The following is a 17,554-nucleotide window of genomic DNA, read 5'->3' on the forward strand; positions in this document are numbered from 1 at the left end:
CCAAGATCAGTGTTTTTAAAAAGTGAAATACAGCAGAGAGGAAATATCAATGTGTATGGCATGTAGTAAAAGCAAACATTGTTTTGTGAAACTAATGTTCTAGTTTTGTGTGTGTACGTCTATGTACACATATATGTGTATATGTATTTGTGAACAGTGTCATTCTGTGTATTTATTGTGGGTCAGAGCCAAACAAAATTTAGAGCTTGCTGGCTCAGAGAATGGAAAGAGAGCTTGAAAATGTAATGAGGTAGGAGCAGAGATAAGAATTCTAGAGATAAGTTGAATACCGTATTTTGCCGTGTATAATGTGCACTTTTTTGCCCAAATTTTTGAGGGAAAATAAGGATGCGCATTATGCGTGGGTGTAATGAGTATGTGCATGGGTGTAACAATCCTGTGTATAATGCACACAAAAATGTGGGCATGCATTATACATGGGAGCACATTATGCACAGCAAAATACGGTATATAAACTTCGTAAAAAGAGGGAGGAACCTTTTTAATATAGGGAGCATAATGTACTATTTAAAAGTTGTTTTCACTAATTAAATTGGACCATTGTAGTAGGGATTTGTTCAGAAGTTTAATTCTACTTCTAGAGAAGCTTCCTCAGCAGGTGGTTTGTGAATTGTATATCACTACTGTGCCCTTATTTCTCATGTGAACAAATAATTTATTATGATTGAGTAAATAACCATGCATTTCATTGGTACTTCATATAGACAAATATACTTCCCCAATAGATCCAGCAGAGTACAGGTTTGTTTACTGGTTCATGGGAGAATAGGAGAAGGTGGACTGGGTTAGTCAGGATAATAGAATATTGAATTTTCAGCTGGAAAGGGCAATTTAGTCCAAGCCTCCAATTTATTTTTTTAAATATAAAAAGCACATAACATTAAATTTACCAACTAAACCATTTTTCAGTAACATTAAGTATATTCACATTGGTGTGCAACAGTCTCTAGAACTTTTAATCTTGTATAATACTGAAATTCTGTGTCAGTTGAACACTGATTCCCCCTGCCCCTTCTCTCCAGACCTCAGTGATCACATTTCCCTTTCTGTTTCTATAGTTTTGACTGCTTTAGGGACTTCATATGAGTAGACTGATACAGTGTGTTGTCTTTTTGTGACTGGCTGCTTTCACTTAGTATAATGTTCACAAGATTCATCCATGTTGTAGCATATGTCAGAATTTCCTTATTTTTTATTCTGTCTAATATTCTGTTGTATATATATGCCACATTTTCTTCATCCATTCATCTGTCAATAAATATCTGATTGAGCTCATCCACCTTTGATTATTGTGAATAATGCTGCAGTGAACATGGATGTGCAACTATATCTTTGGGATGCTGCTTTGAATTTCTTTGGATTCACTGTACAACTAGACGTGAGATTGCTGGATTGTATGGTATTCCTGTTTTTAATTTTCTGAGGAACCTCTATACTGTTTTCCATAATGGTTGTACATTTTGCATTCCCATCAACGGGGCACAAGGATTCCAACTTCTCTGTATGCTTGCTAACACTTACTATTTCTGTTATTTTGGTAGTGGCCATCCTCATGGGTGAAAGGTGATATCTCATTGTGTTTTGGGTTTGCCTAATGATTAGTAATGTTGAGCATCTTTTCATCTGCTCATTGGATGCTTGTATGTCTTCTTTGGCAAATATCTGTTAACTCTTTTGCTCTTTTTTTTTAAAATCAAGTTTGTTGGTGTTGCGTGTAAGAAGTTCCTTATAACAGTATAGTCTCTAGATACTAACATCTTATCAAGTATATGATTTGCAGTATTTTCTCCCACTCCCGAAGGTTGCCTTTTCTCTCTGTTGATTGTTTCCTTTGATACCCAGAAGTATTTAAGTTCATTGTAGTTACATTTGTCTATTTTTAAAAATTCTGTTGCCTCTGCTTTTGGTGTCATATCTAAGGAATATTTGCCAAGTCCAATGTTCTGAAGATATCCCCCTATGTTTTCTTCTAGGAGTTTGTTTTAGGTCTGGCATTTAGGTGTTTCATATATTTTGATTAATTTTTATACCTGGTATAAGGTAAGGGTCCATCTTCATTCTTTGGAATGTGTGGATGTCTAGTTTTCCCAGTAACATTTGTTGAAGAGACTGTCTTTTCCCCATTGTGTGGTCTTGGCACCCTTGTTTTTCTATTTTTATTATTTGGCCTTACATATAAAGGTTTATTTCTGGGCTCTCTTCTTCTTTTGTTCCATTGGTCTATGTATCATCTTTGTGCCAGCAAGCCTCCAATTTGAAGGTGTTAAAATAAATATTCAGATGGTATTAATGACTTGCTAAGGTCAACACTGGAAAAAATAGCAAAGCATGGGCTGTATTTTGTTTAGTCCTGTATCCTCATATAGTAATTTGTCACACATTGGCCTTTGCTTATTTTGTCCTCTTTACCTTGAGTGGCTCCCTATCAGTGACCCCCCCTCCACACCTCTCTTTGTCCCCTTCCTTTTTTCCTCCTTCCCTCTCCCCCTCCCCCTCCACAACCACAACCATACCACACTAGAACCTTAGACTCTAATTTCTACTAATTTTTTAAAGCTTAACTCTGATCTCCTTGCTCCTTAAGCCTTCCCCAAATTAATCTCCACAAACACACACTTCCTTGTGATAGGTTTTGAACTCTACGCTCACACTGATTTCCTCTCTGGTCGTACCAGTCATTCTGTATAGTAGCAGCTGTCAGTTTACGAATGTATCTGTCACTTGATGCCTGTCATAATATAGACAGGGCCTGACTCTTATTTGAACTTATATCCCTAGTTTCTTTTCTACACAGTACTTGGTATACAATAATTATGCAATAAACAGTCGGGTGGATGGATGGATGGATGGGTGGATAGATAGATGGATGGACAGGAGAATGGAAAGATGGCTGGATGTATCTAGTACTATGTTAAACAGTATGGTTATTATCAGAGAATTTACATTTTAACCATAGATATAAAACATAAACATGTGAAAAATGTAAATAACAGTGTGGGGTGGTATAAGATTTCAGTTTTATAGGTAGTAAGTAAATACTTGATCAAAGAATAATTGGGTGGTATATTGGCATTTAAAAGTCCTCCAGGAGTTTAAAGGAGAGAGAGCGATCACTGATGTGGATCATGGCCTGCAGGGTCCGTGTATGTTGTGACTGCTAGTGAGCAAATACAGACAGACTACAGAAATCCAGTGGAGAAAAAGGGACGGCATGGCTGATCTCTGAGAGAGAGCCCGACCCCGCCTGGACAGGCTTTTATTGCTTCTTTGGGTACATTATATGGAGGGTAGTCCTCATTTACTATGCACAGGTTCACTGCAGGTGATCACGTTTTACAGATAACAAAGGAAAGAATGTTGCTAATTACTTCCAAGAGAAGGATGTTGCAGACCAAGGGGAAAAGTGGTTGAACTGGTAACACTGCGTACTTTGGGGGTTTAGCTCAGATTTTAGGAAGTTGCAGAAAGCACTTGCTGCCTCAGTTCAGGGTGAGGGAGATTTAGCAAAAGCAAGTCTCATAGCAATCTAGGTACAATGCAGGCCTGGGAATACCTCTCCAGGGGTGTGGTGCTACGTGCCGCTTGCTCCCCAGTGGTTTTCCACGTGGAGGCGGAGCTATATTTCCACACCATGTGAAGCAGTTCCCTACGGATCACTGCTTTTGGACTAGTTAGGTAAGGCTGCCTTGAGGAGAGCCAAGATCCCTTGTTCTGAGGGATGTGGGGTTTAGATAGATGGGAAAGAGGGTAGAGTCCATGCTACAGTTCCAGAGGGGGCAATATGCCATGAGAGGGAAGATAATTCAGTTAGAGTGTTTGTAGGTCAATGTAAAGATGGTTTGGTTCCTGTAAAAGAGGCATGAAATAGAAGATGGGGAAGATTTTTACTGTTCGGGAGGTTAGGTGAATTCTACAGGACATGGGAGAATGCTGAGGATTTTGATGGAGACAGCATTCAGAGTGAGGTATGCAGGCTGTTGGAGACAGCAGGACCTAGTGCATTGTCTACATTTGTGGTGATCTTTTGTTTATAGGGAAGAGACTGTAGGAGTGCTTGAACCAGCATGTTATCAGTAGGAATTGAAAGAAAGGATAGAGAGTGGGATTAATTCTATCCAGGAAGAATCTGGTGAACTTGGTACCTATCCATGTGTTATGTTAGTATTAACTTACTTAAAATCTACAATCATCTTATGAGATAGATACTATTATTGTTCTCATTTTAGAAATGAGGACGCTGAGGCTTTAGAAAGGTTAAGCAACTTGTTAAAAGACATGGTTAATAAATAGCAAAGCTCACAGTTGAACCTATGCATTCTAGCTCTAGAGTCCATGTTCTTTCTCTTTTAATTTTATTTTTAACTACAGTTGGCATTCAGTATTATTGTATATTAATTTCAGGTGCACAGCATAGTGATTAGATAGTTATATATATTTACAAAGTACCCACTTGGTGCCAAGTAAGTACCCACCTGGCACTATACGTAGTTATTACAATATTATTGACTGTATTCCCTGTGTGGAACTGTACGTCCCCATGACTGTTTTCTAACTACCAATTTGTGCCTCTCAATTCCTGTCCCTTCGTTTCCTACCCCGCCCCCTGCCCCAGTCTTCCTCTCTGGCAACCATCAGTTTGTACCCTGTGACCATGTGTCTGTTTTTGTTTGTTCATTTATTTTCTTCTCTAGATCCCGCATATATGTGAAATCATATGGTATTTGTCTTCCTTTTTCTGTAGAGTCATTCTTTTTTAAATAGTGATTTTAGAGAGAGGGAGAATAGAAGGGGTGGGGAGGGAGGGGGAGGGGGAGACAGACAGACAGACAGTGACATTGATTTGATGTTCCACTTATTTATGCATTCCTTGGTTAATTCTTGTACGTGTCCTGCCCGGGTATTGAATTCACAACCTTGGCCTGTTGGGGCACCCCTCTCAACTGAGCTACCCAGACAGGGATTGTAGAGTTCATATTTTTTAACTCTGTGTATCACAGTGACTTATCATGACATTCTCTAAATGGTGTCTTTTGATGAACCAAAAATCTTAACTTTGATGTATTGATAGTTAAAATTATCAGTGATTTTCTTTATAATTAGGGGTTTCATATCCTGTTTAAGAAGCTTTTTTCCCCCCTGACCATTGTGGCTCAGTTGGTTGGGCATCAGCCTACCAAGCAAAAAGTCACTGGTTTGATTCCCAGTCAGGGCACATACCTGGGTTGCAGGTTCGGTCCCTGGTTGGGGTGTGTACTAGAGGCATCCACTCAATGTTTCTCTTCCTCTCTTTTCTCCTTCCTTTTCCCCTTCTCTCTTAAAATACATAAATAAGATCTTTTTTTTTTTTTTAAAGAAGCTTCTTCTCTATCCCAAGGTTATGGTGAAATTCTCCTGTTTTGCCCTCTGGAAACTTTATTGTTTTTCTTTCACACTTAATAAGCAACCGCCTAAAACTGATTTTTGTATTTTGTAATTAAGGTAAGGTCAGACTTAATTTCTTAAAAATTTTGTCTTAGCATCATTTATTGAAAGATTATTTTTTTACTTTAATCTCTGTGGTGCCACATTTGTCATGAAGCCAGTGTCCATATATATGAGTGGGCCTGCTTCTCTAGTCAGTGGTTTATTTATCTATCTTTGCTCCAATACTACATTTTCTTAATTACTGTAGATTTATAATTAAGACTTTATATTTAATGTAGTAAACCCTCTAAGAATACTTCTCTTTTTTCAAGAAAGCTTTTGCTATTCTTAACCTTTTGTACCATTTGTATTTGTATTTTAGAATTAACTTGACAAATTCCAAAAATGTCTTTTGGAATTTTAACTTACTTTGCATTTAATCTATAGATCAATTTGAAAATTGTTACAATATTGAGTCTTTAAATCCATAAAATGATATTTTCATTTATTTAATGTCTTTCTTGATTTATCATAATGTTTTAAGTATAATTTTTTAAAGATTTATTTATTTATTTTAGAGAGGGGAAGAGAGGAAGAAAGAGAGGGAGAGAAACATCAATGTGTAGTTGCCTCTTAAGTGCCTGCTACTGGGGGCCTGGCCCACAACCCAGGCTTGTGCCCTGACTGGGCATTGAACTGGCGACCCTTTGGTTCACAGGTCGGCACTCAATCCACTAAGCCACACCAGCTAGGGCTGGGTATAATTTTTTAAAAATTGAGAGAATCTTACAGAAAAGTTGCAATAATCTCCCCATAGAACCATTTTGTTTTTCAGTAAATTGCAAATTGTCTGTCCCATAACCTCCAAAGGCTTTACTGTATATTTCCCGCAAACAAGGAAATTTTCCTGTATACACACTATACAACCATTAAAACCAGATGCATTGATACCAACCAATCCTGACTCTATTCAAGTTTTGCTAGTTGTCCCAATAATGTCAGTTACAGCAAGAGGTTGTGGTTCAGAATCCCATCCTGCATTAGTTCTGTCTCTCTAGTCTCCCTAATCTGGAACAGTTTCTTAGTCTTTCCTTGACTTTTATGACCTTGACACTTCTAAAGGTTATAGAATAATTATTTTGTAGAACGTCTTTCAGTTTGTTTTCTTCTGGTGTTTCTTTGTGATTTGGTTCAGATTATATTATCTTTGGCCCAAAGATCACTGAAATGATTTCAGTTTGTCCTGTTACTGATGACAACTACTTTGATTACCTAATTAAGGCAGTATCTGCTAGACTTTTGTTGTTAAATATTATTCTTTTCCTTTCTGAATTAATTTTTGTAGGGGTGTATTTTGAAGCTATGCTAAGATCCCATTCCTCATCAAACCTTCAATGTGTGTATCAGTAGTAACTCATGGTTTTCCGGTTTTACTCAATGGATTAAAATTTGTTACTATCATTATTTATTTTGATGCTCAAATTGTCCTTGATTTGGCCAGTAGAATTCCCTTTAAACTGACTTCTGTCTTCTGTTGACTTGTCCCTATCATTTTTTAAGTATTTCCTTTCTTATTTTCTGGCACACACACAAAAAAGATGTTTAAGGCTTATTTTCTACCTTCCCTGCCTTAGTTCTGTAATCAACAATTTTCCCAAGGAACCCTGTTCCTTTTACTGGGGAATGGTATTTGGAAATCAACACCTGGTGCCAGGTGTACTTATTCCTGTTGGGAATAATGGCATCCAGGACCTCTCAGAGCTGTGGAATCTATGAATGTTATGTTACACACACACATATCCATGTCCATATTTGTGTATGTATTTATTTACATATATACTCAAAACCATAAATTCATAGTGATAACCTCCAGTTCTAATTGGTAACACCCACAAATCATTTTGGTTCTCTCTTACCATATTTGTAACTATTTACTTAGTTTTACCATGTACTGTAACATGATTTTTTTTTGTTCTGTATTCATTCCTACTTCTACCACCTTCCTTCACCGTTATTATTCCTCATGTATGAAGGATGCCTTTAAAATTTTTCATTGAGTGTCTGCTGGTGACAAATTCCCTGTTTTTGTTGGCCTGAAAGTGACTTTATCTTAATTACCAAAAGGTATTTTTCACAGAATTCTAGATTGGAAGTTACGTCCTTCAACCATTGAATGTAGTACTCCGTTGTCTTCTGGTTGCCATTGTTTTTCTGAGACTTTAGCTCCATTTAATTGTTGTTTCATCGAGAGTAATACAGAAATATGTCTACCCCCATACCCCACTGCCCCACCCCCACCCCTTTCCTGGCTGTTTTAAAGATATTTTATGTATATTTGGTTTATAGTAATTTTTGCTATAAACCAAATATCCTTCTTGGAATTCTTGGGGTTTCTGAAATCTGTGGCTTAGTGTCTTTAATCTCTTTTGAAAAATTCTCAGCCAAACAGTGCTGCTTTTACATTTTTTCTTTTGTCTTTTTCTGGTGTTCCAATTGCATCGATGTTACACCCTGTCACTCTCTGTTGCTTACCCTTTCTTCTTCCACATTTTGTATCCTTTTGACTCATTCTTTTTTTGTTCTGATAAGTTTTTTCTGCTCTTTATTTGATCTGATCTTCAGTTAAACTCATCATCGAGTTCTTAATTTTGCTTACTGTGTTTTTAACTTTAGAATTTATGTTTAATTAAAATCTATATTATTTATAATTGAAAAAAATTAAATAAAAATCTGTATCATTTATAGAATGGTTTCTAAGTCTCTGTCAAAGTTTCTAGTTTTTGTTGAACGTAGTAAGCATAGTTACTTTCAAAGCATGGGACTGTTTATTCAAATATCTGGAGCTCTGTTGACCTGTTTCTCTTGTCTTGGTTTTCATTTATGTATAATATTGTCTCATTGTGTCCTTGGTTATCTTTGCTTATGTGCTAGACATTGTATCTGAAAACTGTTTTTAGAAATAATTTAGTGGCTAAGATGCTTCCTTTTGCAGAAAAGATTTTCATGTGCTTTTGCTAGCCCAGGTGCCGTAGGGTCACTAACTCCCTGGGTTGTTCCATTTCAGGCGTCATGACTTTTCTGGGCCACCCAGATGGCCGAGCAGTTGTTTTAGTTCTTTTATTCTTAATCCCAAGGTACAGCCCTTTGAGATCCCAATCAAAACATGACCTGTTCACCAAAGGCCCCACAGTTGGTGGGCTATCATTTCTAACTTTTGGCCTTACAAGGCATTTTATTTTTATTTTTAAATAGACTTCAATGTTACAGCAGTTTCAGATTCACAGAGAAATTAAGTTAGAAAGTACAGTGTTTTCATATGCCCCCTACCCACACATAATGACAAGGCTTTTAAACTATTACTCAGTCTATAATTACTCTCCTGGAATTTACAATACCTGTAATGACCCTAAATACCAGGTTTACCTTCCAGGTGTTTGACTTCTCCTAGGTCTGCCCTGTCCATTGTTTACTACCTTGTTATTGTCTGATAGCTTCAATCAGTTGTTTTAAAATAATTATTCTAGCTTTTCTAGTTGTTCTCAGTGGAAAGGGAACTTGTCTACTATTGAAAACAATGATTCCTCTTTTTATAAATTGCTGTAAGTAGACAGCGTGTTTGGAGGGTAGAAGAGTGAACCTATTAAGAAAATGGCACAACAAAAACATTCTCTGTTAGCGTAAGAGTTTAAAGTTTTTACTTTCAATAGAGCTATATTGTAGAAATCAAGGTTTTAATATTTATAATCTTTTATTCCAGCTCGTGATGCTGATGAGCGAGAGAAGTGGATCCATGCCTTAGAAGAAACAATTCTTCGACATACTCTTCAGCTTCAAGTAAGAAGCTTTACATGGTTTCTGGATAGTTTATTAGTTTGGGGGTTTTTTGGTCGTGTTTTCTGTTTTCTTAAATAACTGTGATAATGAGGTAATGAAAAATTTGAATTTCTGAGTTGCTTATTCTTACCATTACAGTGTTATATATAATATATAGTAAAGTTATAGTAAAATACTGATTTTTATGTAGAAATGAGACAGTACAAGGCAGTGTTGAAAGTGAAATGCTATGTTAAAATGTGCCAGGTTCCTTTTTTAAATTTAGTTCCTATAGTTAGTTATTAATATAACCAAATTATATACAGTGCATTAACAACAGATAAGTGCTGAGAAGTTGACCTACTTTTTTGTTAAAGGATTTGGCAATTACCACATGTGTTGGGTGGTCCTCTGAAAAGGAAGTGAAAGAAAAAACCCAAACTGGTTAAGAAAAAAGCAAACCTGGCTTAGGCGTGGTTTGAAGTAGGCACTTAAACAAGGTCATGAGGACCCAGACCCCCAGTCTCCACTTCTCGATTCCAGTTCTTCTGGGTTGGCTTCATTTTTAGTTAGGTTCTCCCTTTTCAGTGGTAAGATGTTGCAGCAATTTCAGCCATCCCTTGTTGGAACTCCATCCAAGTCCATTATTGTTGTTTCTGGATGTGATAGGATTAATAGAATTAATGCTGATCACCTTAGCTTCAGTTATTTTTTGAACCCTGACCAATCACAGTTTCATAGTTACGCGCTCCACCCCTTGAGCCAAGATGTTATCTGCTTCACTGGAAACACATTGCTGATAGAGTGGAAGCTGGTCCTCCCCACTCCCCAGCCCAAGTAAAGTTAGAATAATGAACGTAAGATGCTGAGTGAAAAAAACACCAAGTGTCTACTCTGCTATACTGAAGATAGTTTTCTATGTTTATTCTCCAATGAAAGAGCATACATTGTGGCATATAGAGGATTTTCTTTTGATTTACAAGATTGAATTATAGAAAACTGATGTTTTATCACCCCATTTCTCTATTTATCTGTGTCCTATACAAGGAATTGGCGTGAATAGACAAGGTAGTATAGGGCAGGGGTTTATAACCTCCTTCCTCCCTGTCTGTGGAGGTGGCTCGCACTACCTCCTGAGCTTCAACTCCTGTTTCCCCCTCCCACCCCCCCACCCTAGTCCATGTCTTCCACAAAACTGTCCCTGGTGCCAAAAGGTTGGGGACCACTGGTAGAAGGCATCCTACAACATGGTGAGTTCCCCATCACTTGAAAATGTTCAAATAGAGGCATTAAAAATATTATTTGAGGATGTGGTTATTGAGAGACTTAGAAGTTGAAATTAAGAGCAATCTAACAATAGCCAGAGGGGAGAGGGGACAGTGGGAAGAAGGGTTTTCAGGAACTAGTAGTATAAAGGACACATGGACAAAACCAAAATCACTATAAAGGACACATGGACAAAACCAAAACCAAGGGGGAAGGTGGAAGCAAGGGAGGGGAGTGAGTGTGGAGGGGGTCCGGGGGAGGGGTGGGGAGAAAATACGGACAACTGTAATTGAACAACAATAAAATAATTTAAATTAAAGAAAAAAAGAGAGACTTAGAAGTGAATATGAGCTGAACTAGGAGATCTATAAATTACTGTATGATCTATGCTTTTGTTAAATTTTTTAATTCAAATTTTTATCTATATTTAGATACTTAGTTTTTGCATTAAAAAAGAATTTTAGCATTTATTTCTGAACATTATGGTACAAAAAATTTCATGTAACAAATAATTACAAAACACAAGAATGAATATAAAGTATTTTAGGTACTATCTATGTATAATGTGCATCTGATTTTTTTCCTCAAAAACTTGAGCCAAAAGAATTAATTATACAGCAAAATACGAGTAGAAGCATGAGAAGCTTTATACAATAAGAAACTTACTGTACAGATTTGATTCAGGTCATTGTGGAAATGACTTAAATAATCCCATTGCTGGGATTATGTTCTAAGAACCCTGAAACACCAATTCAGAAGAACCTATGCACCCCAACGTTCATAGTAGCACAATTTACAATAGCCAACTGCTGGAAGCAACCTGAGTGCCCATCAGTAAATTAATGGTTAAAAAAACTGTGGTACATTTACACGATGGACTACTACTAAGCAGAAAGAAAGAAGGAGCTCCTAATCTTTGCGGCAGCATGGATGGATCTGGAGAGCATTATACTGAGTGAAATAAGCCAGATGGTGAATGACAAACACCAGATGATCTCACCTGTAAGTGAAGCCTAATCAACAAAACAAGCAAGCAAGCAAAATATAACCAGAGACATTGAAATAAATAACAAACTGACAGTATAACCAGAGGGGAGGGGGGAGAGAGACAATAGGAGAAAATAGGAGAAGGGTTGTCAAGGAACATGTGTGAAGGACACTTGGACAAAGCTAAAGGGGGCAGGATCAAGGGTATGCAATGCTTTTTAAAAGCGACTTCATTGTTGGTTTTAAAAACCAATTTCTTTAGGGTTTTTTTGTAATTGAATAAATGACTATAGCTTCATTTCAGCACATTTGTGATTTAGTAAGAAGATAAGTGCTTTGTTTTTTGTTTTTTAAAATTAAAAAAAATTTCAGTTACTGTTGACATTCAATATTATATGAAGATAAGCAATTAAGAATCCTGTTAGACAAAATGTGGCAGATGAAATTCCCTCCACAGTTGGCTAGACTGACATTCATGGTCTAATCTCAGCTTGCTTTGTTTTTTTGTTTTTTTTTACAGATTTTATTTATTTACTCTTAAAGAGAGGGGAAGGGAGGGAAAAAGAGAGAAATATCGATATGAGAGAGAAACATGGATTGATTGCCTCTCATATGCCCCCAACCAGGGACCAAACCCCACAACCTAGGCATGTGCCCTGATCGGGAATTGAACCTGAGACCTTTCTCTTTGTGGGATGATGTCTAACCAACTGAGCCACACTGGTTGGGGCTCAGCTTGCTCTTCTTGACATTTACGTCACTGTACCCCTACATAAACCTACTAGAGTGCTGCTGCTTACTTGTTTTCCTCTGAACACTTCTTTTCATTTCTGGTCTCCACATTCTTGCATGCGATGCTCTGTCTCCCTGACATGCCATTTCCCTCCGCTCTGCGTTGGCGTACTGCCTCTTCAAATCCAGTTTCAGGCTGACCTCTCTTGTGGAGCCTTGCTGCCAACTGACCCATTCCCCAAATTCAAACTATATGCCATACGCATCACACACATCGTTAGGTCTTCTTCTTCTTTATCTTGTAACACACAATATGTATAACTCTTACCTCCCCAGTTGGGATGCAGAATCCTGAAGGTCAGGTACCTGATTTGATCCAGTTTCGGAATTGAGCCTTTGCTAAGAAGACAGCTTATGTGTCTTTGGGAATAACAGGAATAAAAGGATAACTTTGAGAAGTCTTAGACTCTGATAGTTTTGATATTTTAAAATACATGCAATGCATAAAAGTAATTTATATATTTTTTTCTAAAGTTAATGTATATAGAGGATAGGACATTTAGAAATATGTAATTAAATGTTAATTTGACAAAAAGGTTAGTGAAGTGTGGTGAAGAAAGAAAACCTGGCTTTGGCTTCAGCTCTTGACATTGAATTTATTCTGAGTTCTAGTGTCCTCATCTATAAAATAAGGAGAATTAAAAGACCTACTTCACAGGGTTGTTTTAACCATTAAAGGAGTTACATAAAAATTTGTTGAAATAATACCTAGCTGTCATAAGAAATCAATAAATATCAGTTGCCATTACTAATACAACAACCACTCTCAACCATTCCCCCTCCCAGAACCTGGCATTCTAAGAGGGCTCAATAACGGGTAGTTAAATGAAGAAACGATGAGGGAATTTAGGAACAAACAGATGGTGTGTAGTTGTTTGTTGAGTACTTTGAGATGTGGAACATACTTAGGCACTCTGGAGTGAACCCTCGTGGAGCTTTCTTGCCAGTGGGTGTGGGAGAGGGTATTTACATTTCTTCCTTTTTCATTGAGTTTCATCTCAATGTTAACCATTAAACATACCACTTTCGCCTTGTTGCAATGTCTCCATAATATTAAATTTAAAAGTATTTTCTCTTTAATTACAGTTTTCTTACCTTCATCCTCTTCTACCACTTCTTTCTAACGTTTCTCCTCTCATTTAGTCTGAGCTCTAGTTCTCCATTTTTTTCTTGGCCATTTAGTACCTTTCAGTTTTATTTATCTCACCCCTCAGTGTAGAGCTTGTGGTCATCTTCTTCAGTGTTGATTTTGCTGTCACCCTTAGAATTTCTTGCCACTGGATGTTTTGTACCATGTGCACATTCTGGTTACCAGGGCCCCGATCGTCTGCTCTCCGGCTGCTCATACTGGTATAGGTTACACAATCAAAATGGCTATCACGATACACACACACACACACACATATACATACGTATGTATATATATATCATGATTTACATTTTGCCTTTTATTGGATATCTGTAACTATGTAACAATTCTCTTATTGACTTCTTGTTGATTTCCAGTTAAATTCTCACAGTGGAATCTTTTCATTAGTATTCAGAATCTAATTAGAGCCTCTTCTCTTCTTACAGAAAATGATCTTTCCTTTTCTTCAGTAGTTCTTACTGACTTCACTTACACTTTCTTCCTCTGCTTTGAATATTTTGAAGGAAAAATATTCTTACTCTTTCTCAAAGTTAGCACTTTACCTGTACTCTTGACGTTTCCTCTGAGACAGCGACCTTAATCTTTTACCCTCCACTAGCCCCCACCATTTTTATGGGTTCAGCTAAAATTTTCTCCCCTCATTTTTACATCTTACATGCTTTTCTTTCGGATTTTGCCAGTTTGCAGTTTCCCTGGAACGCAACCTCAACATGGCTACAAGTGAGTCTGTCATCCCTTTCCTCCCAAACCCGTTTGTTTCCTCCTTCATCCGATTGTTCTTTCTGTTAATGACAACGTTATTCTCTAAGCCACCAAGGTTTGAAAGTTGAGAATCCTTTTAGGGGTAATTTCTAACCTGTCAAACCTGAGGACTCTTTTTTTTTTTTAAATAGAATCACTTATACCCCTCCCCTCACATTATCTTAACTATTGTTTTTGTTATATCTTGCCAGCTCTATTTCTTTCTTTTTTTAAAATATTTTATTTATTTATCTTTAGAGGGGAAGGGAAGAAGAGAGGGAGAGAAACATCAATGTATGGTTGCCTTTTTTTGTGCGTCCCCTGCTGGGAACTGGCCTGCAGGGAACTGGTCTGCAACCCAGGCATGTGCCCTGACTGGGAATCGAACCGCGATTGTCTGGTTCGCAGGCCCATGCTCGATCACTGAGCTACACCAGCCAGGGCCACCAGCTCTATTTCTGATGCACTCCTGATAATTCCTGAATTCTCTTCTTCATCCTATAAATGAGCAACTGTAATTAATTAACTGAAAAACCTTCAGTGGATGATATTTGCCTATAGGATGGAGTTAAACTTGTTAGGGGACTTCAGTCTCTCTTTGATTTGACCCCAAGCTACCTTTCCATCCCCCACCCCTGCATGTACCTGATGCTCCACACAGAAGTCTTTCCTGGTTCCAAGCTTCTACTTGTGCTGCTCAATGTCCTCCCCACTCCCACCCCAGTCCTCAAATTTGCCTCTACAAGATCCTTTCCAATTATTCAAGACTCAGGATACATGTTACCTCTTCATGCCACCTTTTTCTTATCACTGTAATTTAAAAAATCTCTTACCTTCTCAGCCTCTGCTGTAATTTTCACTTCTGTATAGCCCATATAGCATTCCACTTTTAATAATAATAGCAGGATTAATACATGAGTGCTTCTTAAATGCCAGGAGTTGTGTGGGCTTTACATGCATTATTTTTTTTTACTAATATATAACTCATCTCCAACTTGAGATGATAAGTTTTATTAGGCTTTGTAGGGAACTTACTTATGGATAGTATGTTCCCCATAGTACCTGTGCAAAGCCCAACAGACACTGTCCAAGTATCAAAATATGGTTTAAGAGTTAGTATATTTAGAGTCATGGTTCTGGCTCTGTCCTCTGAAGATATCATAATATTCCTAACACATTATGTCTTATACATAGAAGGTACTCAGTACGTATTAATTCCATTCTTCTTTCCATTCTGATTGACTGACTTCATCTGGAGCAAATCTTCTGCCTTTTCCCCTTCCTTCCGTCTTTCCTCTGTTCCTTTCCTTTCCTTGTTCTTTCTGTTCCTCTGTGGGTATCTGCAAATTGCAATTTGGATAGTCTGAGGATGAGAGAAGACAACTAAAATCTTCTCTCTCCTATTAACTCCTATGGAAGTTGAGTTTCCCGTAGTCATTCTAAACTTGTATGTTAACTTGTGATATGTTTTCATGTGATTACACTAAACTAAATTAGGATAGTCCTGGAAAAGAGGCCAGAGGGGCTACTAAGCTTCTTAAACTCCCCTTGTTTGCCTGTAAGAGGCATTCAGTGGATGTTTGATGATACTGATTAGTGCAGGGAAACCTTTCAGATTCTTCATTTAATTAGTAAGCTGTACTATCAACTGCCTGCTGAGATATTCCCTACGGGGATTGATCACTGGAAAAAGACTTAGGATTTTACATCCTGTAGGGTTTGCAGTACTCTATATTATATAAGATATAATGAATTAGAGCAGCTGGTTTAGATATCATACAGATTACCATTTACAATGTGAAAATGGTCCTAACAGTGTATAGATTGTTAACGTCTGGCATACACACACCGCTGCAGAATGTGCTGCTCCTGTCATCTCAGCACTTTGTTCTGTTCTGACTGCTGGGAAACCTTCATTTGTATAGCACGTGACATGAGGTCAGTTGGATCTCACTTCACACATATGTACTTTATATGGTCCAGGCTCTTCTGTGACAAGTAATAGTAAGTACTCAGTGCCAACTTGATTATAAACAAAAACATGGGCAGTGAAATAACTTGGTAGCACTTGGATTTAAGGTTGTTACTGAGCTCATTCAGCATGTGCTTATACAGATGGTCCCTGATTTAGGGTGGTTCAATTTATAATGTTTTTTTACAATGGTGCAAAAGTGATATACATTCAGTAGAAACTTTGCTTTGAATTTTGATCTTTTCTCTCGCTAGCAGTGTATGGTACTGGGTAGTGGCAGTGAGCCGTAGCCCCCAGCCGTGCTCCTACGGGGATCAACAATCAATACTCTAGTAGGGGTGTCCAAACTTCTGGTGTCTTTGGGCCACCCTGGAAGAAGAAGAGTTGTCTTGGGCCACACATTAAATACCTTGTGACATGTAATCACAAAAAAAAAATCTCATCATGTTTTAAGTAAATTTATGACTTTGTGTTGGGCTGCATTCATAGCCGTCTGTCCCGTGGCCCGCAGGTTGGACACCCCTGCTGCAGTGCTCTCGTTGTTGTGTTAGGTGATTCTGCCCAACTGTAGGCTAATGTAAGTGTTCTCAGCACGTTTAAGGTTGTCTAGGCTAAGTTACATGTCTGGTAAGTAGGCATATTGAATGCATTTTCGACTTAACGATAATTTCAATTTATAATAGGTTTATCATAAATTGAGCATCTTACAATTTTTATAGGCTATCAGAAATGAGAACACAGAAGATTGTGGTAGAGACAATTTAGATCTCAGTTTGAAAACACTCATGTAAATGTCTAATTGAATAGTATAGACCTTTAAGTTTTTGACTTATACTAGAAGTGAGTAGATACTTAAACAAATTTTTAGACTAAATGGCTTCTGTGATTATTCTTTGAGCTAAGAAATCAGGCTTGGTTATCAAATTGGAATTTCATTTCTACTGTCTAGTAATTTGATATTTTTGCACTTTACTATTTGCTCACTATCTATTAGCTTTTTATCTCAAGCCCCTAGAAAGCAAGGCCATGGTACCTTGTATAAGAATATGGCTGAGGGAGTGGGGCAGCTGTTAGAAACCTTACCAGAAATGCCATTGAATCTGTGGATAAAACATCATTATCCATAAAGGAGATGTGGTGGAATGCAGACTTTAAATCATTAGCGAGGCTGAAAAACATTGGAGCTGTTTTGAAATCTCTATTCAAAATTAGATACTTTGGTATGATAATTACAGAACTCTCAAACTTTTGCTATAGATAATCACAAATTAGTATTTAGTGTGCAATGTAGGAGACTAGCTGACAAATTAGTCTTTAATTAGGACCTTGATTCTACCCTCTTTTCTGTAATGGCTATATGTATAACTGGATAACTAAGATAGCAGAATTTTTTAGTATTTTTCTTGAAT

The 17,554-nt window shown here is 37.4% G+C and overlaps 1 protein-coding gene across 4 annotated transcripts in view; it reads left to right on the forward strand.

Annotated features, from left to right (window-relative positions):
• The window catches only part of OSBPL9 (oxysterol binding protein like 9), a 138,545-nt gene that overhangs the window by 52,566 nt on the left and 68,425 nt on the right, over positions 1 to 17,554 (forward strand). For all 4 annotated transcript variants that reach the window (XM_037148761.2, XM_037148762.2, XM_053655486.1 and 1 more), the window contains exon 4: positions 9,182 to 9,258. In XM_037148761.2, coding sequence (XP_037004656.2) covers positions 9,182 to 9,258 — 77 coding nt within the window. The remainder of the gene's footprint in view (positions 1 to 9,181; positions 9,259 to 17,554) is intronic.

The sequence above is a fragment of the Artibeus jamaicensis genome, unplaced genomic scaffold, assembly GCF_021234435.1.
Source record: "Artibeus jamaicensis isolate MK-2021 breed Jamaican fruit bat unplaced genomic scaffold, CSHL_Jam_final scaffold_1019, whole genome shotgun sequence".
Classification (NCBI taxonomy): Eukaryota; Metazoa; Chordata; class Mammalia; order Chiroptera; family Phyllostomidae; genus Artibeus; species Artibeus jamaicensis.